The sequence below is a fragment of the Lepisosteus platostomus genome, chromosome 10, assembly GCF_059453375.1.
Source record: "Lepisosteus platostomus isolate fLepPlt1 chromosome 10, fLepPlt1.hap1, whole genome shotgun sequence".
Classification (NCBI taxonomy): Eukaryota; Metazoa; Chordata; class Actinopteri; order Semionotiformes; family Lepisosteidae; genus Lepisosteus; species Lepisosteus platostomus.
The window spans coordinates 45,074,180-45,097,801 of record NC_142620.1 but is presented as its reverse complement, the minus strand read 5'-3'; the positions used below and the strand labels follow the sequence as shown (position 1 = coordinate 45,097,801).

Here is a 23,622-nt window from a genome sequence, read left to right as displayed (position 1 = left end):
AAAACTACGGTTGCTGCTGGAAGAGGTGTTAGTGGGGCCAGCAGGGGGTGCTCACCCTGCGGTCCATGTGGGTCGGAATGCCCCAGTATAGTGATGGGGACACTATACTGTAAACAGGCGCTGTCCTTCAGATGAGATGTAAAACCGAGGTCCTGACTCTTTGTGGTCATTAAAAATCCCAGGGGTTTCTTGAAAAGAGTAGGGGTGTAACCCTGGTCAAATTTCCAATTGGTCTTATCAATCATGGCCTCCTAATAATCCACATCTTTGACTTGGCTTTATTACTTGTTCTCCTCCCCACTGATAGCTAATGTGTGGTGAGCGTTGTGGCGCACTATGGCTTCCATCGCATCATCCAGGTGGATGCTGCATATTGGTGGTGGTGGAGGGGAGTCTCCATTACCTGTAAAGCGCTTTGAGTGGAGTTTGAGTGGAGTGTCCAGAAAAAGCACTATATAAGTGTAAGCAATTATTAATTATATGTTAGACACATCTGCTTTCCCTTTTATCTTTATGAATACGTACCTCCATAGTATGCACGTCGCATAAGTAGTATGTAGTAAAACAAAAACTATTTAATAGCCTCTCTTTAATGCACAATATTAAGTAATGTTTCTCTTGGAAACTATCATTACACCACAAACTATCATTCCACCACAAAAAGTAGTGATTTATATATTCTACCATATTATATATCTGGTCCATGTTTTATTTAAAAAGATTACTGTTGCAAAAATCCCAATAAAGATACATTAAAACAAAAAAAAAATATTGTTGTTGACAAAAAGAGTCAGAACAGGTTTTAAAGTTCCCAAGAAGTAATAACTTTAATAAAATACTCAAATATCTTAAAAGGCAGATTTCATAAGAACTAATACAGAATATGAATATGTAGTCATATCATATCAAAATGTAGCCTCTAATATCTGATTTTTCTATGTTACTATAAAAGATAATTAAACATGTTATCAGTGATGTTGCTCGTAATGAAGTACTAACACGAATATGCAATCCAATACTGACCTTCACTCTAAATATTACTTAAAGTGAATGTGTCTCCATACACTACTTATGGTCCCCCAGAACTGAGGTATTATATGTATTTGTTCCAATAAATCAAATGTATGCATGGAATTACCCAATAATAAAACATACATTGTACTTTTCTTTCATTTTAATCCCAAGGTTAAAAAAAAAAACTGTTTGACTCTAAAGCAAAAACAAGTTTTGATCTTGCTGCCCTCTCAAGACATCAAGGAGAGCACTATACAAAATAGATATAAAAAATTTTCCCCAAACATTCCAGGAGTTGTTTCTTAACAGGACGAAGAAAGTCATGGAAAATCTACACAAGCTGGTTTTTTTTACTGTTATATGAAGTGCAGCTAAGTGCAAAACTATTTTTATTTGTCACAAAAGTCCTCCCATTTTATGCTTATTTTATGCACAAAGAACACAGTCACCTTTTCCCATTCAAAATCAATCTGGTACAAGAAAAGAGCAGTGAATTTACTGGGATTTTATTTTCCAAATCAATACCTACCCACACTCATTTTCTTTATGTATCCAAAGTGTTTTACAATTGCATATGAAATCAAAGCAGATTGTGTTTTTTAACAGCTATGAACGTTTTCCTCATCGTGATGCTTGCATGTAACCACTTCTTGAGAGTTTTATGATGGTATTAAGATTTCTACATCAAACAAGCAGTATCTCTGTTCTGAACTCCTCTCCCAAAAATAAATAATGTTTAAAAAAACAAGGGGATGATGCCCAGCTTGATTCTTCAAATCCTGAAGCGTTATTTCTTGCCCTCCACCATGATGATGTGATACCCAAACTTGGTCTTCACTGGCGGATCTGTGTACACAGGCTTGTCCATGGTGCTGACCGGCAGGGCAAAAGCTGCATCTTGAAAAGGCCCAACCATAGATCCTCTGGTCATCCAGCCCAAGTCCCCCTGTCACACCCAGAGGAAAGACCAGCTCAGCATTTATTGTACAACTGGACAGAATTCCTAACCAAAAAGCTCCACTTAGAAAACTGTCAGTAATCTGCACTGCAAACACAGGACCATGATTATACTGTACCTACCAAAAATGTAACAAAGAAAAAACAAGAATATGTAAATTATACAGGAGCAACATAAACTGTGTCCATAACATTATGTGAAAGCGATTCTAAGGTATAGACACGTTGAAACAATGTTAATGGCTACTGCTATTCATAATTTACCATAATATACGAGATTTTTATTCATGTAAATTTAACACTAAAATACTGTAGTTCTGTATACAGTTGAGAAGATAATAAAATTGAGAAAATACACCATCCAGTGACCAAAAGTGTGAATAAAAAACAGTATTTACAACATCACTTATCTATATGTAAATGGGACAATGTCTATTCAGCTTTTACTAGTGTATATGGGAGTCTCAATTCCATCATGTGCTCTGCACATTTACTGCTCATACAACCCCATCAATAGGAAAGACCAAGCGAATTCTGTGAAGACTCTGCTTCATCCTCACAACAAAAAGGGATCAGTATGACTTTTTTAATCTGTAGTTTGTAAAACGTCTTTCTTTTTTCAGTTTTTGTTTCCTTTTGCAATTTCACCAATAATAATTTACAAGATGATTTTTACCAGACTGTTGTGTACAGGTATATTAGGTAAGCAAAGACATTTTCAATGAGGCAACTAAAGGGATAAGAAACTAAGAGCTGGTTATTGCACATCTGAACAGCCAGTATTGAGAATGCTGCCACACTGTAATTAAACAGAGCTCACAATGGAAATTATTTTTGGAGTGAGAACTCTGCTGTGACTGGATATGAAAAGCTTCAATATTGATTCTTAAATTCACAGTACACAAATTTCAGCACAACACCTGACACTACAGTTCTTCCAAACATTTCACCCATTCCACAGTGAAGAAATGTCTTGGTCTCCTACATCTACATGTTTTTCACCCTAAATAAGATACAGTACCCAGATTTGAGAACCATTCAATTTAACTGACTTCACCTTTCTTTCTTTAGAGTGTATGGTGGAACTGGCCCACTTCTGAGAAGTGACTTGAACGTACCGAATCTGGTTCATATTAAATTAGCCATGTTCAATACATTAATTGAAAAAAATTAACATCTCCCATGCACTGAAGGGAAGTTAGCATTAGACTCTTATAGTGGCGGTGAGAGGCAATGACTAATAAAAGACCAGTTACAAAAAGTGCATTGAATAAAGCCTTTAATTAGTCATGCTTACTTTTTTTGTGCAGAAGGGGTTGGGATAAAACAAATTACTAAATATAATGTTCATGGACTGCAAAACTATTTATTAATTTGGTACTTTCACATATACTAGCAAAGGTATGTGTGATTTTATTATTTGAGTTAGGGATTATAATCTATGTGCTGTTCTTTCTATACTATTATAATCTAAGGGCATTCTATCCTCTTAGGTTAGGCAAGCAGAGAGGAGGCCACACTATATAAACACAGCTGCTTTGGAGATGGTCAGCAGCATCAAGTTTTTGGGCATTCACTTCATCAATAATCTGACTTGGTCCCGTGACACAGACGAAGTTATCACAAAAGCACACCAGCACCTCTATTTCCTTAGACAACTCCGGAGATTTGGTATGTCTTCACAATCACTCACAAATGTACAACAGAGAAAGCATGTTCACCAGATGCATTACAGTTTGTTATGGTAATTGGTCAGAACACAACCATAAAAAAGCTACAGAATGGAACTCCTCTCCATTCATCCCATCTTCAGTACACACTGCCTCAGAATGGCAGATAATAGAATTAAAGATCAACACCACCCTGGGCATGCCATTTCTTCTAACCTGTGGCAAAAGATTGAGGAGTATAAAAGCCCAAACCTCAAGTTTTAAAGAAAACGTCTTTCTCGGCCATAAGATTTCTTAATACCACCCCTTAATTCTCCTACTTCCCATTTATACCCCTTTATTTTTGGACTGAACTCACAACACTGTCACTACCTGTTTTTTGCATATTACTACTAATTGAATGCTGCTGAAAATTACAGTTGTTACTTTTCTCATGTATACGGCTGCTACTGGTATTTTACACTGCAGCTTTCCACTATCTTTTTGGCGTACATGCTATTTTTTTATGTTCTGGTCTCCAACAATTTGAGATGCCATCTGTTATGTGTGGAAACACACATAAAGTAAGCATTTCATTGTACTCAGGTACAAAAAAAATCTGAAACTTGAAAATCTGGAACTCTGTTGCTGTATACAGGTATTCTAATCTGTCATTTGTTTTAGCCCGTCTCATCTAGATGCATTTCTCACTTACTCCTTGTCTCGCTTTGTCTTCACTGTATTGTGAGGCGACTTCACTGAACCGCACCCCAGACTTCAGTTTTTCCATGGCCTCCATCGATTTGCTGTGTTTTTCACAAAGAATATGTCGGACCTGAAATAAATTATAAGTGTGTGTGTGTGAGAGAGGGGATCAACATGCAAACTACAGTAAACTTTAGAAAAGTACAGAAAGGGAATTCTTTTTGGTATTATACTGCCAATCGGCTTTCCCAATACAAACATCTGAAAACACTATCACAAGATCCCATGAAGTGTTTCGTAAGATATTTATTCAACGTTGCACAAGATTTCATAATCGTAAGATTATTCTTGAAGCATTCCATTGTTAACAAAGTTGGATGCTTTTTGGCAATTTGACGCTAGGGAGGTAAACACCGAGTTATAATAGTCCATTTTAATGCCCCACTGGAGATGAAAAACTTTACAAATGTCTGACACAAAGTTCAACGGTGCCACTGTACCTTAACTGCATTTCCCCCTTTTTGCGGCTTTTCTTTTTTGTCAGAGTCACCACCTCCAGAAGCGCCAGCTCCTAAACATGGCAGAAAGACACCAGCACAGATACAGTGGGAAAAAAAACAACTATTTATATAGCACTTTAAAGGCATCTTCTCACAGTGATTTTTTACAGGAAAAGTACAGAAAAGAGTTAAAACAACAAAAACAGTAACAAAGTTCAAGTTCAAGTTTATTGTCATTACACTCATATACATGGTATATGGTATAACGAAATGCTATTTAGCTAGCTCTCGGACATAAGTAGTACAAAGAGAAAAAAAAACAACAACAATACAATTGTGTAGCAAAAGAAAGACAGAGACAACAGGCAGTGTGCAAAAACCAACAACAGGCAATGTGCAAAACAACAAAAAGTTAACAGGTTATGTGCAAAAATATGCATCAACAGAATAAAATAAAGGGATAGAAATTATGGGGAGTGTGCTTTTGACATGTATGGTAGAGGTAGATTTTCAATGTGTGTTTGGGTTTTTGGTAAGAAAGAAAGGAAGAAGGCACTGTTGAGGTTCAGATCATAGGTGAGAGGTGAGGTGAGAGTGAGAGTGAGAGAGGCTGGGAATTTAACAGTTTGATAGTGCAGGGGTAAAAACTGTCTCTGAGTCTGGTAGTCCAGGGCCGAATGCTCCGGTACCGTTTTCCAGATGGTAGAGGATCATAAAGTCTGTAGCTGGGGTGTGTGGGGTCTTTGATTATGCTTAGAGCTTTCCTCAAGCACCGTCTGTCATAAATGTCCTGGATAGATGGGAGGGTAACCCCAGTGATGGACTGGGCAGTTTTCACCACCCGCTGTAGGGCTTTGCGGTCAGCAGCACTGCAGTTGCCACACCACACTGTGATGCAGCCTGTCAGTGTGCTTTCTGTAGTGCATCTGTAAAAGTTAGTGAGGATCTGGGGACATATCTTAGCCTTCTTCAACCGTCTTAGGAAGTACAGGCACTGTTGCGCTTTCTTGATCAGACAGGTGGTGTTGAGAGACCATGTGAGGTCCCAAAGACAGGAGATCCCAAAATTAGCACAAAGAAAGAGCAAGGTTTAGAATGCAGTAGAAGATACAAAGGGGCCGACATAGACATCAATTAAATAAAAGCCCTTCTGAAGGTTTTGAGTCTGGATTTGAAAGCGCTCGGGAAAGATGATTCTCTGATATCCTGGGGGACAGATTTCCAGAGCTCAGAGGCATAGCAAGAGAAGGCCCTGTCACCCGTATGACACCCAGAGTCCGATGAAGAAAGGTTGCGATGATGATGATGATGATGATAATTCAGACAGGTACTGAGGGGCCAAGTCATGTAGAGCCTTTGAGCATGAGTTGACACAAAACCTTATACAGTAGGAAGCCACTAGTACAAGGACATCAGGACCAGATTAACGTTGCCACTTGCATATGACGTGGTCAGGATTCTGACTGACGAATTCTGGACATTCTGAGGTTTGTTCAGTGTGGATTTAGATACAGTAATCAATGCTACAGAAGACGATTGTGTTGACAAGCTTTTCAGCTACAGTGAGGGACAATACAGGACATAGCCTGGTGATATTTCTGATATGTTTGATGTTTTTTAAATATGTTGCAAATGTGGATCAAACGTCAAGTCGGGAACAAATATCACCCCCACGTTCTTCAACTTAGACTGAAATTCAAGTACAGTGCCATCCACAGATGGGGTTCCTGCAGTGGCTTTACATAGTTAATAGAAGGCGGCAAGAAGCATTACTTCAGTCCTGTCGTACTTTACGTTTGAGTCATCCAGGTATTGGAGAGCGCAGAGACAGCCACATCAGTGTCAAGTTTGTATGTACAAGTTTGTATGTAGATTTGAGTATTATAAGCACAGAAATGATCAGTCAGACCATGTGATCTAAATACAGTACACAGTATTATGTAGTTCCCGAGAATAATATTTCGGGGAAAAATACAGTTACATAGGTTTTGCTGGAGACACACATATAACGTATTTTCACATGTAGACACGGTAAACTAGAGATTTAGCAAACGGGATGTATACATAGATTAAGAACAGTTTAAATCACATTAAATTGAAATGTTTAAAATACCTGACAGAAAAAATAAAAATAACGCGATTAACCAACATTTCATTTAAAATGTAACGGACCTCCTCGACTGCAGCAGCCCTCAATTAGTAGTCTCTTGCTAATAATGCCGTGTGGATTCAATAAAAATAATAAATCAAAAACTCTGTTTACCTTTTCCTCCCTTGCCAGCCTTTCCCTGTTTCGGCGGCATTGTCCGTTTTTTTCAATTCGAAAAACTTTCAAATATTTAAAATAAAATCAAGGCTCATAACACGCAGACTTACAGAAGTCTGCAGACTGTGCAACAGATCTGCCCAGGTTAGCCAGCGTGAGCCCAGCAGGAAAAAACGTCAATAAATCGCGACAAGTCGTACAGCATCGCTAGAATTCCTGCGCCGGAGCAGTAAAGCAGCGACACAACAATCAAAGAGTGAAAGCCTACAGAGGTGTGTATGTACCCAGATATAATTCTCATCACACTTGCTAGCGCCACCTAGCCAGGAGGTTTGAAAACGCCTGCGAGTTGCTCTATTCGTGTGTGCTTTGTGTCATTAATGGAATTTCAATGAATGAAGCACAGTAGTCGTAAAATCTATTTCACATAAAAAATTATTTATTCTCAAAGCAAGCATTCATTTAGATAGTAAATTTACTGCAAATATACTGTAAATGAATGTGCACAATTTAAAACATCAATTGTAGTTCAGAACAAATTGCCTAGTAATAAAAATATACCTACGAAAAAACTGCAATTATTTGTTTTGTGAAGGTACACAATCACATGGATAAGAAATATCCACAGGTTTGAGCAAGTGTTCAATGGTTTATTAGCACATTTGAGCTGAGCACCATGGCATGCTGCAGAATGGAGAGACCTGCAGTTTAACTGACAGGTAGACAGAATTCATTGTCACCTCCTAGGTTAAGGACAGGCTCCAATCTGATGAGAAATGTTGATAATACTGCACAGATGCAACATGCTTTCTAAGAACACAGGTTAAGAAATGTATATATTAAGAAATTAATACATTCAGAATATAAATAATTAATTTAAATAATAATAAAATAGGCTTGTATCTGTTATAGCAAAAATAATCTGTCTCTGATGTCACACGACTTGGTGACAGTGCTACATCAATCTCGGCATCTGTAGAGTCTCCACTATCACCACTGATAGTACTAGTGATTCTTCAGCTTGCTTTAGTTTCTAAAACTTTTCCTTGGTGCTTTTAAATGTACTGACTGACCAAATGTCTCTCCACACTGATGCAGCAGTATGAGCCCTGTCCTTTGTGAGTTTGTGGGTGCACTTTTAAATTTTCCATTCAAATGAATTTTCTCCCACACTGACTGCAACAGTACATCCCTCCAGAGTGTGTGTGCTGGTGCTTTTTCAAGTCATTTGACAACAAAAAACCCTTCCCACACTGACGGTAGCAGTATACTCTTTCTTCTCTGTGAATCTGCTGGTGGTATTAGTTGTCTCGACTGACTGCAGCTGTATGGTCTCTCCCCTGTGTGAATTCGCTTGTGTGTTCTTAAACCTTCTTATCGACTGAAGCTTTTGCCACACTGATTACACAAATATGGTCTTTCGCCTTTGTGAATACGCAGAAGGTTTTTAAATTGTTCTAAGTGAGTGAGCCTCTTCTTACAATGAATACAGCAATATGCTCTCTCCTGTGTGAATTCACTGGTGTATTTTAATGCTGCCTGACTGACTAAATTTCTTCCCACACTGACCACAGCAATGTGATCTCTGTCCAGCCTGAATACCCTGGCTGCCTAAAACACTGACACTTTCTCCGCTCTGTATGTTGTGTTCTTTCCCTTCAGGGTCATTCTCGTTTATAGATACTAGGGTGAGTGTGCTGAAGTCTACATGTTGTGTGTGTTCTAATGACAGTCTCTCCAATTTAACTGAAGGAGACCTCAGGAATTTATAGCGTGGGATAGTCTAGTCTTCCCAATTCCTTGGCTCTGTTGCCCTTCATTACTTTCAAAGTCATCTATATAAATGTTCTTGCCGAGTGTGATCTACCTCAACCCCGATCCCTTCACTGCATATAGAAGTTACCTATAGGTTAGAATGTTTCTCAATAGCATCAGTTTTGATGTGCACACATCCCTGCTAAATATTACCAGCAACTTGCTCTTTAGTGTGACCAGGCTGTAGGTCAGTATGCAGCTCTACAGTGTACATTAACTGGTGCTGGGAATCCTGTTCCACAGTATTAACAGCATCCAGTTCATTCAGTTCCTCTTGTTTGTAATTGTGTGCAATGACAAAAACTGAGCTTTTGGGACTTGCTCATCCCCATTATAGTGGACATTAATGGGTGAAACTCAGGTTGAGAAAACATGCATACTCACAGTGAAATACAGTAGTATGTTTCACACCTATGAATCTTTAGCTGCTATGATAGTGAAGTGGATTTTTAAATTGAAAAATACCCCAAGATATTTTTAACTGCTTCCAATATGTTATTTTTAAAGCTCACACTATTAAGTGTGATGTATTAACAAGCACAAGGATATAAAAAAAACGAAGACTTTCACATTGAGTGGGAAAAGAAGGATAAATTATTTTAACACAACGACAGCTGTGTTTTTCAATTATAAGGCAAACCTGGCTCAGGCTAACAGGGCAATGTTGAAAAGACATTTTAAAATGGTTCCTAAAAACAAAGGTGAGGACTTTCCGGTTGAAATAGCTCCAACAGGGTGTGTAAACTTAAATCATGCCTATGGCACAACAGCCAATGTTTACTAAGCAAACCATCAAATCCAAGGCCAGAATAATTCCTTCACTTATTGTTATTGATCTAATAAAAATAACTAAAAATATTTGCTGAAAAATATTAAGGAAGATGGGATTTTAAAGCAGTATTCTTTGAAGCATTGTTCAACAATTTAAAAATGAAAAATATTTATTAAGTAACTTGAGCTTTCAGTAACTGACCGGATTAAATCAATATCTGAAGATGTCTCTTTTTAGCCAAAGACTACCATTGAAAACTGTATTTCTTTATCTTTGGTTTAATTAATTGGTGTTCTTTACATAAAACTTAATTAAAAAATTGGCGATTATGGTTTTTGATGATAGCAGGTCATCCCACTGTGGAACAAACTAGGGCACATGATATTTATCCTGCCCTCAAAAACCACATACTGTAATATGTCAACCGGCAAACTTAAAACCAATGGTTTGTATACAATGTGAAGTAAAACCAAAGTTAAGAACTTTGTTGTTAAAGCTGTATATTCAGTTCATTTTCCATAACACTTCAGAGAAAGCTGTTCAAATGATTACATGATTACAGTTTTAACCACACATATACAGTATGGGAGGTGATTAAAACTGTGGTAGAAGTACTGCAACAATTCCTTGATCTTCCGCTGCAAATAAAGTTTTTTGTTCATTTGTAACATTTCCAGGGAGTAAAATGCTACAGACCGATTCCACCACAAAGCTGCACATGAACCAAAAATCTCCACCATCCTCATAGCATGTGACCCAGTTTTCAGTGATTTTACGGTGGGGGTAATGCAATTAGTGAAGGACAACAAGAATTTGTTTCAAGCTCATGTTGGATCTCTTCAAAATTTAAAGAAATGATCTACATTCTGTTATAGTTGGTGATCTAGTCAAGTTCTAGTCAAAAAGATCTAGACAAAAATGAAAACTTGGCAGTCACCAGAAAGATGGTATTTAATGCAGATAAGTGCAGATAGTAAAAAAAAAAAAGCTCAGTTTTCCCATTTTATATATAGTTTTTATTTTCCTATGTGGAAAAAATGTTGACATTTACAGTACATCTACTACACAATGTGGGAAAGCAATGAAAAAACAAAGAAAATGTTAGGAAATAGTTAAAAGCATAGAATTTAAAAAACGGGACATTACATTAAATGCAGTAAGACTTGTAGAAAAGTTAAAATTGTGTACACTATTGGTCATCACATTACTAATATTACTGGTTCGGAATCCCAATTCATTTATTTTACCAAGTCAATAACTTAATAAATCAATTAAACAAAATTAATTCAAGAACTGCTAGTCAGTTTTATAAATAATTCTGGCCTGAGCACATTTTATGTGGAGTTTGCATGTTCTCCTTACAGCTACATGGGTGTTCTCTGGTTACTATAGTTCTCTTGTTTAGTTCAGAAATGTTTCTAAATCTGTCTGTGTGCATTCATAGTTTGTTAGACAGCTGGTCTAATTACTTAACTGTAAAAATCCTAACCCAGCTTTGAGGCGCTTTATAGGTAACTGTGCCTTTAACAAAGTGAATGTTTTGAGTAATAAACTGTAAAAGAAAAATCCTATATATGGTTATAAAAATTATTTTTTGAACAAAATCCAGAACATAATGATGCAGTTCAATAAATCAGCGAGGAAATAGAAAGAGTCACAAAATTAAATTAAAAACTTTATTTTTTGTGTAAAACACTTTTGTAATAGTACACAGCTAGGTTAAAAGACACATTTCTTTACAGAAATGAAGTGTTAAAGCCTTGTTGCATTCAAACAAAAACAAATTGAGCACAGCACCATGAAATTCTGCTCCTGCCTCTTATTAAAGTGACTGTGAAAACTGTGGCTCCACAAATCTTAATCAAAATCAAATACCCCAATTAAATTCTTATACCTTTTAGGATTCTAATAGTGCCTGAAAAAGGGTAAAATTTTACAAAACATCAATAATACAGTTAACAAGGTATATAATAACACGGACATTTCAAAATTTACAAAGTTTACAATAAAAGTGTTAAAATACTTTTTTGTGCAGAAACATTTTGATATGACAGCAGATGTAATTAAAACAGTTCAAACCAGGCATGTGTTCAGATAGCAGCTACTTTGTCACTCAGGGCTCTTCTGGTCAGTTCATAAGCAAGGAAAAGGGCTCCATTGGAAGGGAATGCTCGCACTACAGTGGGGGTCAGTCCACAGTACAAGGCTGTAACACCTGAAGAAGAATAATTGTTATTAATAAATTGCTTACAAAAGCAATTTACAGGTTATTTACGGGCAATTTACAGGTAACTCAAAATGCTTTACAGGTAGTGGGTACTCCCCTCCACCACCAATGTGTAGCATCCACCTGGATGATGAAACGGCAGACATAGTGCGCCAGAACGCTCACCACATATCAGCTCTCATTCGGGAGGAGAACAGAGTAATGAAGCCAATTCATAGATGGGGATTATTAGGAGACCATGATTGGTAAACACCACTGGGAAATTTGGCCAGGACGTTGGGGTTACACCCCTACTCTTTTCGAGAAACACCCTGGGATCTTAAATGACCACAGAGAGTCAGGACCTTGGTTTTACATCTCATCCGAAGGACGGTGTCTTTTTACAGTTTAGTGCCCCTGTCTCTATACTGGGGCATTAGGACCCACATAGACCGCAGGGTGAGCGCCCCCTGCTGGCCCCACTAACACCTCTTCCAGCAGCAACCTTAGTTTTTCCCAGGAGGTCTCTCATCCAGGTACTGACCAGGCTCACACCTGCTTAGCTTCAGTGCGTTGCTGGTTGCGAGTTGCAGGGTGATAGGGCTGCTGGTTATCACCGTACAACTCACCTAAGAACAAAGCACTCAGAAAGTTTTGGAAATCTTGTAGAATACTGGAATGTGCTCTGTCAGGTAATCAGTTCAGTTTATTTTCCATGCATGTTCCAACTAAAAGGCATTAAGGAAACACTAAACTTAAACACAGAACAGCAGCAGCAGCAAAAACAACAAACGTAAATAACATACAACTTAAAAGTGCACATCAGTGTGAGCCAGTGGTAGAGGTAGAATTCCATAAATCTGACAGATTGCTTGAAGAAGCGGTCTCTGAACGTGCCTTTATGATCCTATTACACTTACCAGAGGACAGGGGAGGGAAAAATCAGAAACCAGGATGTTATCCTTAGCAAGCCTCCCTGAGACAGTGAGTTGTACATCATAAACATTTCATAACAATGAATATTCAGCTACTGATTGCGGTTTAGAGTACAGTGATTTGTTATTTCAACAATTTCTTTACCACTTTGTGTTTTTTAGTTGTACTACAAAGTATCTCATGATTATGCAAGAAACCTCCTGGACTTGACCAAGGGCTCTGCAGCTCTTGACAGTAGCCTTTGGATAGATTAACTTTTTATGCTATTTTCAAAGCGCTTCATCCACTACGGGGTCGCAGGGGAACCAGAGCCTATCCCGGCAAGCAACGGACACAATCTGGAGAGGATGCCAGTCCATCGCAGGACAGCCAGACACCAACAGTCATGCACATACTGTATTTATACAAGGGCCAGTTTTCCCCATAGACAACCAACCTAGCAGATTCTTGCCTCTCCAGGTTCTAGTTCCATATAGGTGGAAAGACCAGAGGAAGGAGATTAAGCTCTAGACTGGATCACCTTCCCTAGACCACAAAAAGCTCAGAGGCTCTCCCCCTGGGCTGCCAGCTCAAAAAATGTGACACAGTACCCCATAGTCCTCTGCTTTTGACCAACTCAAGCCTGCTAGCGAGGAACAAGCAAAGTCTGCCCAAGGCAGCTCAATATTTCTTACCTTCAGTTCTAAGGATGTTGATAAAGGACACGAGGAACCCAGCCTGCTTGCCACTCATGGACAGAACCTGGATTCTGGACTTCACTGAGTCAATGGGATAAACCGCAAGCCAGAAGAATGCCCCCCCAATGCCTCCACTCACAACCAGCAGTGCTGCATCTGCATGGAGGAGGGCAGAGGGGCAGTGAGACTTCGCCATGAGCCACACAGGGCAACCCACTCATTAATACCGTGGGCCATATTTACGATAACATTTCTCAGGAATTTACCTTAAGAGGACAGCATAAAAAATAAAAAACAAACTCCTCATTTTACTACATTAAAAAAATAAAATTTTAAACCTGCTTATAGAGACTCCCTAATTTGCATCCTGGATGCTTCATTGAGTAATACAGGCCCAGGTGGGTGTTTTATTAAAATGGTTCTGTATAGTTTGACCAATGTGTCTTAATTTTACAACTATTAAGACCTATAAAAAATACCATTGATTACTTCTCTAAACCAGGAGGTCTCAACCTCAGTTCCTAGAGGGCCAGAATGTCTTTTGTTTTTAATTTTGTAGTTTGTGTTCTCAATTTAATTAAGGAAAAATTTAATTATTTTCTCCATCTAGATGAATCAAAGTGTACTGCATTTAATTCCCCCACCAACAGTCGGTTGATTCATGCAATTATTTCCAGGTATAGTGTCTTTAAAGCCCTGTAGGCCTGGAAAAGAGCTATATAATTATCCAATTCATCAAGCAATTAAACCAAATAAGTAACAAAGCTCAGGTGGAAAGAAAGCTACAATGCACTGGAACCCTCCAGGAAAGGAGTTTGAGATCTCAGCTCTAAACAAGTCTTGCAAATCTAATTTTATATATTTTAAGGCGGTTTCTGTAAGGCAAAGTAATCCAATCCAGGTTTGCTAAATGGGACCCTACATGCTTCATTTAGTTAAGTCTTTCTTTACTCCCCTCCGTCTTCATGGCTTGCCTGCATTTCAGCTGCAAGAGATGAGTGAATGTCTCTTTAAAATAAAATCCACTGACAGCCCATTTTCACAGGCAATCATTTCTATTTATAAATCTTTCCTACCAATAAGAATTACAGTACAAGATAATAAGAAAACTACAATTTTCTTGAAATGGATTATAAACTGGATTTTTGTGAAGTGCATTTTAAAAAGGGCTCTTGACAGTTTGTGCCATATACATCTCCCCAGCGGAAATCCCCAATCGAAGGCTTCACCTCAAAGCTAAATCTGAAAGGAGGAACTCGAGGACAGACACACGAGATGTGTGCGTGTTTGTACACCGTCAGCATATTTTCACTTTGTATTCTGATCTGTTATGGAAGTGTTCTCCCCTCCGTTTCCCTAACCCCTGCAAGCCACAATAGCTTTTACACTCATTAAAAATCTCCAGCTGAAGAGATGATCATTCATTTCCAAGACTAGTAGTCCAGCCTCACCCAACTCATCCTTTGACATTCCCGGCTTAGTGAAAAAGGTCCTGCTTATTTCATATCCTCCAAAGAAGAAGAAATAACCGGGCACCTCCCTCAGCCAAGTGCTCGTTAGCCCCTGAAACAAGCCCTGGGGTCCATCAGTCTTCATGATGTCCCTCACTATAGACCAGGCAGAGCTGGGACACAGAAGAGAAAGATGAACACCTCAGACCTGCCCTGCAGAAATAAAGACAGGAACCACCCCGTTTCACGTTCATGTCAATTTCCTATGCCATTTGCTTTTTCACATGATGGAGGTGCAGCTTTCAATGACTGAAAGGTAAAAATGTTCAGAGTCTAGAGAAGGCGCTTTCCAGCATGCTACTGATGTCACTGCAGTGGTTTAACCAATGCTAATAAAATGGAGGGCTTCGGGTTTAATTTGAAAGTTATGCGATATCGTGATCATGATCCCTTTAAAAATCTGGAAAAAAAAAACAGTCTAGGATAAATCTGTGTGGCTCTTTCAAGTTCCCCGATCTTTATCCTACTGAAACATCTATGGAGGAATGTGACAGGGAGGAAGGGAGGACTGAAAATAGTGACTCCATCATAAATACGCATACACTGTTGGTCTGAAATAAGATAAAACAGCGGGTAAAACCCACATCTGTCTGACAGAATCATATTAATAGCGGCCACAATCCGATAGCAGGATGATGGAAGTTTACAGTAAACTGGGAGTACTTCCACTGCCCAGTTTTATTTTAAAGGTATTTAACATGTCACATAAATCTACAGTTAATGCTTACTCAAAAGCTGGCATTATAACTCTCAAGATGATCCTATAAATATTGACCTCAAATATACGTTTAAAAGCCAACGAACCACAGCTTTAAATGCCTGTACCTTCTGTTAAACTACTGTATAAACATGGGTGGTTGTATGGTTTTCTAAATACACTTTGAACAAAAAGACTGAAAAAGAGAGGAGGCCTTTTGTCCCATTTAGCCCCGTTTCATTCAATCATTTCTTAAAAAGAAGCCAGGGTATGGCTGAGTAATGAGTCCCACAGCCCACCTTGGGAGATACAGAGCTTTACAACTGGCACAAAGCTAAGCAAGAGCACAGTGAAACCAATAGCCTTAACACAGTGGAATTGTACTTTAAGCGATAAGGGTACAAAACAAAATGAATATGTAGGAGAAGAGACCATCCGGAAAGCATATTATATTTGTACATGCATTTTTGTTTTCCTCTTTATCCTTTAGAGGGTTACAGTGAATTGGATCCTCAGGCCTCATGGTAAAAGGCAAAAGGCCCCGGTCCATTGAAGGACACACGCCCATTTTCTCAGACACATGCAGTTCACACTTTAGAAACACCAATCAACCAGGATAGTGTTTAAACTGTAGGAGAAGACTGGAGCACTCAGAAAACCCAAGCAAAATCCACACACACAGAGCCCCATTCTAACCCAGGACACTGGAGCCATCAATCAATAGCAATAACCTCTACCCATTGTTTTCAGTGTGAAAATTACTAGCATGGGTCCAATCGGTCTAATATATTTGGAAACTGTACGATTTTGACCCTCCTTCTTCCCGAAACGGCAACATATGATAAAATGTGATCAGCTGAAGAGTTGCTTACACCCGATATGCCAAAGAGGTTTTTCCGGCCACTTTCATTTCATGGAGAGCCTGCATCCGGCACTTCACCAGCTCTGTGGGACACAGCACTAGAGAGGAGAACACAGAGGCGATTGAGCCCGCCGTGGCATTCTGCAGGTCACTGGAAGGAACAGAGATCACCACAGGAGCTGCTAAGTGCATAGTCTTACAAGTCACTCATACAGTCTTCAACTACTCAGACACAGACAACAAAAGACTAACCTTTCCCATTTTCAGAGAAAGGAATGTAAACACAGGAGCCCACCTCAGTGAAATTAAAAAAAAAATCAATTTTAAATCATTTAGACTGCACACTAAGTTCACATCCATCCCAATGATAGAAGAACATGAAGGAGTGGTAGAAGTCTTTATGATTCTGTAGCAAACTGATATTTCCTTCCCCCCCCCCCCCGCCCCCCATCTTCAGAGAGGCACACTAAAGAGTGCAGAGGATAACAGTTAACGACGAGGGCACAGAGATATCCCGACATCCCAGGAAAAGTGCAGCTTTCTCTCTTAAACAGAAGGGAGAAAACAAATTGCATTGGGAACCCACTGTGCCTCATTCTTGACTACCCACAAATAACAGTGATATAATAATAATTTGTCCAACTCTAGCCACATTAAAATAAGCACACTGTATTTCCTGAAGACTGCCTTATCATTTTATCAAGGTTCTTCATTTTAATATAGAACAGCAAATCTCTTAAAGAGAAGACGTCCATCATTGTTACACAAGTTATGCAAAAATATCAAATATGTTCCAATGACATCAGTCAACAGTACTTCTAGAAGCATTATTTGATTTCCATCCCTCACCTGAGCTTGGATATGCTCTCCAGTCCAAACAGCCGCCTAGTGAGCTGCTGACAGAACCCATAACAGGCAAAAAGGACAGCGTTCTCGGCCACGTTTGCCAGTAGCGCAGGCATCGTGCCCTGATACAGCCCGTGCAGCCCATCCTGCCGGTAGGTTCTCAGCGAACAGTCCACAAAACCCCGATACATTGTTGGAAAGGTCTGCATCTTCACCTTCACTGTGTCGAAAGGCTGCCCGCTCAGCACACACGCCACACCCCCTGAAACAGACAAGAGCACCAGACAGCAGGCTGAGTGCATTTCTCTAAACTGGGTCGGGGTCTGATCGAAAACATCCCCCCTTGTGCACAAAAGCAGAGACATGCAAGAACAACAAGTGACATTAAATTAGAACACTGGCTTAGAACACATCAAGCCTTTTAAGATTTGAAATCAACCAAATTTTACCTCTCGTCATGATGTTAACCCAGCCTATGTCACTCAAAACAACAGAGTAAATGGTGGTGAATATACTGTAAAGAACAATGATTCTGAAATCACTGCTTCACTGTATTCTTCCGAAACCTGGCTCAACGAGGCTATTCGGTCAACTAATATCACATATCCCGCCAAATGAATGAATGAAATGTTTCCTCTGCCTCCCCAAGATGCAGTACAACATTAGAACCTAGTATTTTAAATTGGATGCCACATTTGGTTATTCCTAGAAACGATCATCCAAACCACATAACTGTTTATGAAATTAAGACAATAGTATGAACTTGCATCCATGAACATAATCCTTAAAGAATAAATGATGATAACCTACCACCTAGCCCATTTCCCCCACCCCATCACCTACTTTACAGGGGAACTGTAGTCCCAATTTCTTAGGCTAGTTATTAAATCTTAATAACAAAATTCAGCAATTGACGGCCTTGCATAATTTTTCAAATTCCAAATTAAGCACAAAATCACGAACTTTGTGAAAGTACTGCATGGTCACCATATTGTCGCCAATCGCTGGTCTCGCCACATATTGCGACACATATTGCGATGTGCAGCAGCCCTTCCTGCTCACTAGTCACTCTAATGACTGGTGTAATGCAATGTATGAGCCAATAAGTACAGGCTGTGCAGCAGACATCCTGCAGAAATGCAGAGATATTCAAACGTGATCTGCATGCTGAGCTAACAAGTTGCATTTGTCTGCAAAACCGTCTCGATGTCAAGAGCAACGTTTCTGTTGGATTAGAAGAAATGCATTCACAAGCCTGCTTGTTTACAATGCACTAGGACTGCATCACCTCACCAGTTTGGTTGCCTTGTTCTGAATAGCAGGATATGGCACTGTGCATACCTGGAAATTTTGGCTATTTTGTGATGTACCTGTAAAACCTCCAATTTACATCTTACTTTCAATATAGCTTGAAATGCACTCATCAATGCAGATCGTTTCTAACCCCAAAATATAAACATAGCGTTGCAGTTCCCCTTTAACAAAAATTTAAAAAGTCATTTATCCACATGTTCAATTTTATGAGCTGTGAAATTTTGATGTGCAGATTTTCAGCCTTGCCTGGAGTTCAGCTACAGAAGAAATCTGATTAGTTCATAACTGACTCAATAAAAGTCTCTCTTAACAAATCATCAGCATTTAAGACAAGTGCAAATAGCTATACAAGAAAACCCACTGAGCAATAATAAAATCTAGTTTTAAAATCTTGCACAGTAAATGGCTTCACACAGTCTTACATGCATTTTCAAGCCAGCTTTGATCCAAATGGGGACAGAGTAACCAGACAACAACTCCCTGCCTGATCTGTATGACATGGAAGCTGATACTCTGCACTCTTTCAAGGAATGGCAAGATGAGATCCTTGGATTAATAAACTACTTACTACCATACGGGCCAGATGGGTCAAAAGAGGCTTCCTCTCATCTGCAACTTTCTCTTACCTTTTTAAAGTGGTCGTCCATGAAAATGACTGCCCCACAGTCCCTATCGTAAGGGTTTGAAAGTTCATTAATCTAAAGCGCACACTCAGTTTGAACGAGTCAAATCACTTGATGATAACATGTCAAATAACCGTGGTCTGTGAAACAAGAAAAACGTGATGTGAACCAGAATTAACCGTCATCGTTTCAACCTGACATGCTGGCCTTTGAAGTCAGGGAAACAGTATAAGCTATCCAATTCAGTTACTCCATACACTTACCCAGGCACTTGCTTTGCAGTATGTCAAGATAATGAAGAAGAATTTATGTAAATGTATGGTTTACATTACAAATGTTGACCAAGTGCAGATTCTTTTTATTGATTTTCATTTCTCGAGGAATGGAACAACAACTTCACTTATTTAGGTACCCTCATTATAGATAACAATAACATTCATCAAGCCATTTTCTAACCACTTTATCCAATTCAGGGTTGCAGGAGAGCCAGAGCCTATCCCAGCAATGAATGGGTGTGAGACGCAATGCACCCTAGATGGGACGCCAGTCTATCACAGGGCAAACACAAACACTCACTCTACAGACAATTTTCCCAGAAGCCAATTGACCTACTGTACCAGTACATCTCTGGACTGTGGGAGGAAGCTAGAGCACAACAATAACAAAATCAAAGATAAGAGCTCGCAGGGCAGCTGTAACCTTGGACAGACTGTGTGACACGTGGAACAAGGGAAAGACATCAATGAAGCTCAAGAGGAGTCTGTAGAACAGCAAGGTCACACCAGTTCAGCAACATAGAAAACCTGGGCCCTAACAAAGATTTTGCTTGACTGAATGGCTTCAACTCTCACCATCTCCTCTGCATTTTATGTATAAAATAATGAAAAAAAAGTCAAAGCCAGGTCACAACCCAACCACCTGTCAGTGATATTTCATAGAAGCAAAGTCAGATCACACTACAGTACTGGTCCAGAATTAACAAACAGGCACTAATAGGGACACCTATTCCCAACACAAAACACTGCCTATGTTCAAGCCACCAGAAAAGACCTACACAAGCTGGAGCCAACTTACAAAATGACTCCAAGACAAATCGCATGACAAGGTAGCAGTCAGCCTTTTGTGACATGAAGCACAAGACTACAGAAAGGATGTGAGAGTGAAAACAGCTGGTAGCTCGTGGTAGCCCACAGAATGCTTTAAACTGAAAAGGGCTCCACACACTTGTAAAGGTTGGGACCCACCATTATAAAGAGGTATGTATTGTCAAGATTTGCCACTCCACTGTTAAGCGGTACATTACTCACCTGCCGCCCCTGCTGTGAGGTTGATGACAGTTTCGATCAAGGGGTGGACAGTCCTTCTCTCCAGTGACATGTTGTGGCCGTCTGACTGGGGCAAACCCAGTGTCAGGTGGAGACACTGGGTGCTAAGATGTAGCACAACAGCACTTAGGGACCCTGTGGTACTGAAAAACATCAGAATGGCAACATTACGAGGGTTTACCAGCAGGTCAGGTACCACACTTAAAAACAACTGCACCTGAGCTCGATATGCAAAATGTGACCTCAATTCGAAACAAGCCTTTTATTGGCAAGAGTTCGTTAAATGCACCCAATACTGTAAGTCCTTTAAAGTGGGAACATACAAATTTGCACAAAAACAAATGTTGCGGAATACGCTTCCTAAATTTAAACGCATTTAACAGAAACACTTTCTAAACTGAAAGAACCAGCCCCAAAAGGTTTACTGAATTTTTCTTTTTGATAGAACAGTTGAACCAGTCAGGAATGTTTACAGGTTAAATTATTTTTAAAAGAACATTGCAAACATTTCTTGAATTGCTTATTGGTATGCTGTTATAACATTCAGATATCTCATCTACCATCCTTCACAACTTTCTCGTGATTTTGTTTACAGTACACAAAGATGAATTGTACAAAGAACGCTGTGTACCGAACTTGAATTCTTCCCTCAAAAGCTATTAACGCAAATCGCTAAAACTTCGTCTTAACTTTTACTTACTAAACCAGATCAGAGGTGGCACCTCCAGACAGTAATCATTCTCGCAGCGTTGCAGTTAGAGAGCAGGTGGAAAATCAAGGTAGAGGAATCTAAGCAAGAGTACAACAAAGTTTTTTTTTTTAAAGGCTTAACACTTCACTTCATCACTAATCCCTGGGTATAACCGGTGCCTTCGAGTTTTATAGAGTTTCGCTGTGGGTGACAGCACGACCTGCCGCGTCACTGCCGGAGTTCAGGAGTTCAGAGAGGGGAGCAGGTTTTTGTAATTAAGTGTTTACGTATAATATACTGCATTTAATCAACGTTGACAACGTATCATGCTAAGGTCGTGTATGCATTAGTTGTGAAATCTAAACATATTGTAACGCATTTAACTGTTCTGTTAAACAAGTGTGTTAATTAAGTGCCGTCTCATTTTTAACGGCATTTGCAATACGCTTAAAAAACACGTTATAATATGTACCGAAACTCATGTTTGCTCTGTTATAATAAGAAAACACTTCTTTGCTCCAGAAAGCAGATTTCTCTCGCATCCTCAAAAGTACTACAACACACAACGCCTTCTCAGCTCCACCGTCTCCAGCGTATGGGTAGTAGACTTGATTTTAGAGTGACTATAGGTATCAGCACCACGTAATGCCAGGCAACACTGTTTTATGAAGTTTATAACGAAAGTTCGGGCGGGATGACAAGAGTAGCAGAGTTCAATCAGACTCAGCTGTCAGTAATTTAATCGTGACGTAATTTCCTCACATAATACATTATAAACACTACCCACGTCTCTCCCTTGCATGCCTCTTTTTTCATCCCAGTTCCACTCCATCTCTACCTTTGCTACTGCCGCCCCTCAGTCAAAATCCTCACTGTGCCTGGGAGTCCTGGCCTGTTCGTCCTATGGCCAGGAGGTTAGCTCTCAACCAAGCAGGTTAAGCTTTCAATACACTTAAATCTTGAGTGCTGTTATTCATATTGAATTGAGAGTTAGTGAAAACGTTGTACAGAAATTTAAGCAGCACAAGATCTTCTGGAAAGTGAAGTGCACTCCAATTTCAGGTTTAAACAAAGACGTATTAGCACACCAAGTGACACAGGAGTTCAGAAGCTAGGTACAGTAATATCAATGGTGAACAACATGTTTTGTCCACCTGGATTAAGATACTTTATAAAATAAAAAAATGTGAACACCTGATCATGCACAGTGATAGTACTTAGAAGTCTGATTTCAGATATGTGATTTTATTGTCATTCACCACAGTTCTTGCTTTCTTGCAAACACTAAATTATATAGCCTTACTTACATCACTGTGTTCACTTCAATCACTTACATCAATCACTTACACAATTACTTACATCATGTGATTGCTAATGCATTTGTTCTAGTGTTTTAATAAGGCGTTATGCTGTAGAATGTGGAACGATCTCTTAATATGTAAGAGAGCTGCCTTACAGCGATATCTGGGAGCGAATGCTGAAACGCAAGCAGTGACCGAGTTCTCTTGGGTTCACTTTTTTTGATAACCAATCAATACTGTGATCATTCTTTCAGAATGCAGTCTTTCTTATCAAGCGATAGTTAAACAGTAATCAGAAATTAATGAGATTAAGGTAATCCTCTTAGAAATGGGCACAGGCAATTTACACTATTGTTAATGATCAATGTACTTTTCCTTTGATGAGTTCCAAAGTGCAGCCTTGAGGTACAGGAATAGTCTGTACCTGTCTGTAGTCTGTGTCTGTAGTCGGTGGTTGCAGTACAGTGGAGGTGACGATGGCTGCATGTGTTAGCCACGAAGTCATTGTCATTGCAACATTTTCAACAAACTTTAACTTTTAAGTGAGTCTTTTGTTTTCTACATTCACACCGGATCGATATACTGGTGGTAAGAATTGGGATGGCTCCCCTATGTCCTGAAGAGTAACACTCCACCAGATCATTCGTAAATCATCCATTTCTAGAGGCCCAGAATGTGATTGACATTTGATTTGATCGGATGAGTAAAATAATGAATCTGTGTGAGTTTGTATGTTCTCCCCATGTTCACATGAGTTTCCTTGAGGTGCCCTGGTTTCCTCCCACAGTCCAAAAAACTAACTGGAGGTTGATTTGCTTCTGGAAAAAATGGTATGAGTGTCTGTTGGCCCTTTGATGGACTGGCATTTCATTCAGGCTGTAACCTGCCTTGTAACCTGCCTTGTGCCCGTTGCTTGCTGGGAAAGGCTCTGAAGGAGGGTAGAAAATGAATGGAT

At 39.4% G+C, this 23,622-nt stretch overlaps 2 protein-coding genes across 2 annotated transcripts; both read right to left on the bottom strand.

Annotated features, from left to right (window-relative positions):
* Positions 1–800: 800 nt before the first annotated feature.
* pin4 (protein (peptidylprolyl cis/trans isomerase) NIMA-interacting, 4 (parvulin)) lies at positions 801–7,281 on the bottom strand. Its single transcript, XM_088649181.1, has 4 exons — positions 7,089–7,281; positions 4,826–4,896; positions 4,336–4,455; positions 801–1,960 (listed from the first exon to the last, which is right to left on the bottom strand). Exons 1-4 carry the CDS (start codon positions 7,126–7,128, stop codon positions 1,802–1,804), a joined length of 390 nt encoding a protein of 129 aa, XP_088505307.1. The 5' UTR covers positions 7,129–7,281; the 3' UTR covers positions 801–1,801.
* Positions 7,282–11,340: 4,059 nt separating this feature from the next.
* Positions 11,341–21,673, bottom strand: LOC148653790 (mitochondrial ornithine transporter 1-like). The gene is made up of 7 exons (XM_088649180.1): positions 21,376–21,673; positions 20,658–20,818; positions 17,417–17,675; positions 16,578–16,718; positions 14,949–15,121; positions 13,495–13,653; positions 11,341–11,893 (listed from the first exon to the last, which is right to left on the bottom strand). The coding sequence occupies exons 2-7, from the start codon at positions 20,725–20,727 to the stop codon at positions 11,769–11,771; spliced, it is 927 nt and encodes a 308-aa protein (XP_088505306.1). The 5' UTR covers positions 20,728–20,818; positions 21,376–21,673; the 3' UTR covers positions 11,341–11,768.
* Between the last annotated feature and the right edge of the window lie 1,949 nt (positions 21,674–23,622).